We start from the raw sequence: 4,196 nt of genomic DNA on the forward strand, positions 1-4,196 counted from the left end.
AAGGTTCCGCACCCAACATATACTGCGACGGTATGTTCTAGTTCTACCGCACCTCCCAGCCACGTTTCGCCTATGCTTTTTTACCTTCTCTTCCATGCTTGACTGCCTCCTGGCACTCACATGTAGGTTTTTGAAAACAACCCCAAAATCATTTAATAGACATGATTTGAGATCCTTTGGGAGGGGAGCCAGATTTATGCCCAAGGGCCATGGAAAAAGCAGAAAAGGGGAGTTAAGTAAGGATCAGTGCAACAGTAAATAATGTTACAGCATGAATAATGAGCTGCCTCTGCGCCAGGGCCAACACCAGGCTAATGACAGAGCCCTGTTTTAGATTAGTTCTCACACAAACATGCACACGTATGCAAACATGTGCGTTACACTCAGGAGGGAGGTGCTGTCATCTTGGAAAATCTGTTGCTCATGGCAGAAAGAGCTCCGGGTTCTGCTGCAGGACAGCTGACATTAAGGAGAAAGCCGATGGTGTAGGGTAACACACACACACATCTTCATCATACCGGGGTTCTTTTTTTTTTTGGTGACCATGCCTCAAGGGTTTTCTTCTGCTGGTCTCTCTCCCTGGAGTTCCTAATTCTGAGAAGATTGAAACTCAAAACTCCTTCAGCAGTGGATCAGCTTTTCCCAGAGCAATATGCAATATTTTAATTATCTACTCTACTTCAAGTCCCTACCATGACACAGGCCTGCCATCTGCTGTCTGCAGCATTTTCGCTTTATAGAGTCATTATTATATGCACGTCATGATTTATTTATTTAGAAAATAAAACATCCAACTTCCAGTGTACATATGGTAAATACATTTATTTATTCGCATCAAATGTCTTCCATTTTAAACCTCAAACACTTTATTTTCTAGTATTTAACTGTAGCAAATTCAACAATTTTCTGAAGCTTTTTCTTTTCACATCTTTGACAGTAAATGGGTGTGAACAGCGTCAGGTTAATATCTCTAATCTGTCAGGGTTGTTGTATTGCTGTTGTATCAGCACACTTGTATACTCCCGTGGTACAGGTTTGTTACTGCGCTGTGGCCCCTTTGGTTAGTAGTAGATTAGTATTTACTGATTTCACCACTCACAGCATATCCTGCTAAGTAGGCAGATTATCTAGCATTAACGGTACCTGTAAAAAAGGTTAAAAAAAAAAGCACGACTGCTGCCAAAGTCAAAGACAGAAGAGTTCACTCCAAGCCAAGCGCTGCAGTACGAGTTCATGTGCCCTCAGCCACTTCCTCCTCGGTCATTTCTAGGTGTCCACGCGGTCTGACTGTTTGTTGTTTCAGTCTCAGTTCACATCCTCCCTGCAGTTTCTGGCTCTGCTAGCTGGTCGGGAGGAAAGCAAGGTTGAACTGGGTGAAAGAAGGTGAGACGGCATCACAACTCTCAGGGGGCCTCTTAATCCCACTCATCGCTTCTCCAGTTTTTTGAATCTGGCCTCTGCAAAGGAAAGGAGTGACAAGGACTTGATCAATGTATAGTTCGCGGTCTGAAACAATCCGGTAACGTAGCATCGACTGTCCACTTTAAGTTCTGTTGTCACGGGAGGGGATGTCTGGTGTGGCAGTACCCTCTGCTGGCGGGCTTCATAATGGTGTGCAATATGAACAGGTATAGATACAAGTCTGAAATACAAAACCCAGACTGAATCACCCACTGCTAAAGTAACTATAATGTCATAAAAGGAGAGCGCTCCAAATATAATATGTTCATCAAACACAGCAAAGAAAGATCTATCAGTCATGACATTACTAAACTGTAACCCTAACCCCAACTAATAACATCTAAAGATGGATTCCACTCACTTTATCCTTTGGCCAAATGTACTGTGCATGCACGCTGCTGCAGACCCAGCCTTACCCAGTTTCTTGGAGTATGCGTCCAGTTTGTAAGCAGCCTGTTCTAGTGAAGACACTTGCTCCTCAATCTGGTTTATCTGGTCCAAGTAGGGCTGTAGGCTCGCATCTAAAGCAAACATGTATACCAGCCCGGTTTTCATGCTGCAGCGGGAGCAATAATATATTTATTTCCCGCAGAAAACATTTCCCACTCACACTTGTTGTTGAGATCCTGCAGGTTTCGGCTGATGTTAATGCTGATATCCTTCATTTCCATGTACTTTAGACTGGTAAGCTTGTTCATGTTCTCCAGCAGACAGTAATCCTCACAAGTTCCTGAATGTGTTAGGACATGGGTTTATGGATCCAGAAAGAAAACAAGCAGGACAGAGAGATACTGCACAAGTAATGCAACTGTTCCCATGTGCAGGTAAAAGAGGAGCATAAGGTAATTGCGTTGGCGTGAATGCGTTAAATCACCTGTCAGTTCTCCTTGCAGAAAAATGGCCATCTTTTCAAACATATCACCGCACAGCTCATTGATATCAGGCTCTGCAGGCTCCACAGCCTCCTCTGCTGTCTCCACGCCACCATCACCTGTGAGTAATGGAAGCAGCACAGCCTTTCAGACCAGTATTAACACTAAAAGAATACATTACAGAGCCAAAAATAGCACAAAACACCAACATTTTAAATGATGCCATATTATAAAATACATACAAATAAAGCAAATAAATCGGTTATTATATGCTAAGACCGCAACAGCAAGCTGCGCCGTTAATAGTCACTCACTGCTCGTGTTGGGCTTTTTAGGACAGGACGCGGCGCCATCGGCCGCAGCCTCCGGCCCTTCTCCGTGACTGCTGGGCCCCGGAACCGACTTCAGAGCCGCTGGATGGGCCGCTGGAGCCCTGGAGATGCTATCCATAGCAGCGGCGTCGTCTCCCGTTGCAGCCATTTTCTTCCTGTTTTGGTTCTCCTTTGTCACGTGAGCTGTTCAATCACATGACCACCGCCCCGCTCACGCGCCTGACCACGCCCGGAAGAAGTTTAGGTTTGGAATGTAAAGAGTAAAATTTTTTTGTTTGTTTATTTTTTTACCTATAATAACTTAACACCATCAGGCCAAAGTTTAGAAGTAGCTAATTATTAGAATTAATGTATCATGAAATGTAAAAACAAATATCAACACTTATGATGCAGAAGTCTCAAAATCCTCAAAGAGCATAGATTGGAAATTTATTTCTAGTCCTTTATTCTGCTCTGTGCAGTCATGAGAGTGTTTAGTTATTTGAAATGAGATGCATACAAATATTTGTATTTGAATTGTATTCAAATGAATGAATAACAGACTATCAGGATCACTTAAGAAAGAACAAACATACGATGAGTGAAACTCTTAAAATATTGCAGGAAAAATGTATGAATATTTTCCGTGTAGAAGGCAGACATAATTGAATCACCGACTCCAGGTCATGTGTGCGTAGGCTGAATGAATTACATGTGCATTTTGCAGCATGTCACGACAGTCCATGGGCTGCAGCCTCCAGATGTTTCTCTTCTGGACTGGCATTCTCCTCCAGGATGCTTCCAAATCAGTAAAGCTCATGAGATGTACTTTATAAGAGGTGTTGATGCTAATGTCTGGGAACTCAACATATTACGACTCTTTCTTGAAGTATGACTTCATTCGTGGAATCTCATTTTTAATCATAATTGATCATCAATAATTATTATTATACAAATCAGACTTTATATCATAGCTGCATTTCTCTGATGTATTTTACACGTTAAACTGTAGCTATGTATTAAAAACATTTTCGACCAGGAAAAACAATGGGTGAAAGGTTTACGCAGGTTTTAAAATATTTACTAAGAAATTATGAGACGGTGAATCAAAAATGTGACCCAATCTCATTGTATTTTCTGTGCGTAACTATAATGCTTTATTATTGGTGACAGGAAAGGGCTTTTTTTGAAATGCTCCTCTTAGACAGGATGTTTGACTGTACTTGTACTGTAATACATACTACTGTTTGACTGTACTTGTACTCCAACATTCTATCAAATAAATATATTCATTCATGCATTCAGACAGACAGATGGTTTTCATAGATAATCGATAGATTTGACCCCACAAAATTGTAAAAAGGACTTTGCGCGCGCTCCCGCGGGGAGCATGCGGTTCCGACACCTGTGCGCGGGCGCTGTTGTGGGGGGGAAGCCAGGATCGTGACAGGCTAGCGGCAGTGGACTGTAAACATGGCGGCGTGCACAGCTACAGGACTGTGCCGAGAAACCTGTTCCTATTAGACTGCGAGACGGAGACACCCCCCCGAAA

General features: G+C 42.6%; 1 protein-coding gene across 1 annotated transcript; it reads right to left on the reverse strand.

Moving 5' to 3' along the window:
• Positions 1-794: 794 nt before the first annotated feature.
• On the reverse strand, positions 795-2,813 carry bloc1s2 (biogenesis of lysosomal organelles complex-1, subunit 2). Its single transcript, XM_068743710.1, has 5 exons — positions 2,648-2,813; positions 2,336-2,452; positions 2,072-2,191; positions 1,878-1,982; positions 795-1,457 (listed from the first exon to the last, which is right to left on the reverse strand). Exons 1-5 carry the CDS (start codon positions 2,811-2,813, stop codon positions 1,426-1,428), a joined length of 540 nt encoding a protein of 179 aa, XP_068599811.1. The 3' UTR covers positions 795-1,425.
• Between the last annotated feature and the right edge of the window lie 1,383 nt (positions 2,814-4,196).

The sequence above is a fragment of the Brachionichthys hirsutus genome, chromosome 9 (genome assembly GCF_040956055.1).
Source record: "Brachionichthys hirsutus isolate HB-005 chromosome 9, CSIRO-AGI_Bhir_v1, whole genome shotgun sequence".
Lineage (NCBI taxonomy): Eukaryota > Metazoa > Chordata > Actinopteri > Lophiiformes > Brachionichthyidae > Brachionichthys > Brachionichthys hirsutus.

Coding starts and splice junctions, on each gene's coding strand:
- bloc1s2 (XM_068743710.1), bottom strand. CDS start 2,813: ATGGCTGCAACGGGAGACGACGCCGCTGCTATGGATAGCATCTCCAGG. Junction 2,453..2,647: donor TAAAAAGCCCAACACGAGCA/GTGAGTGACTAT, acceptor CATTACTCACAG/GTGATGGTGGCGTGGAGACA. Junction 2,192..2,335: donor TCTGCAAGGAGAACTGACAG/GTGATTTAACGC, acceptor TAACACATTCAG/GAACTTGTGAGGATTACTGT.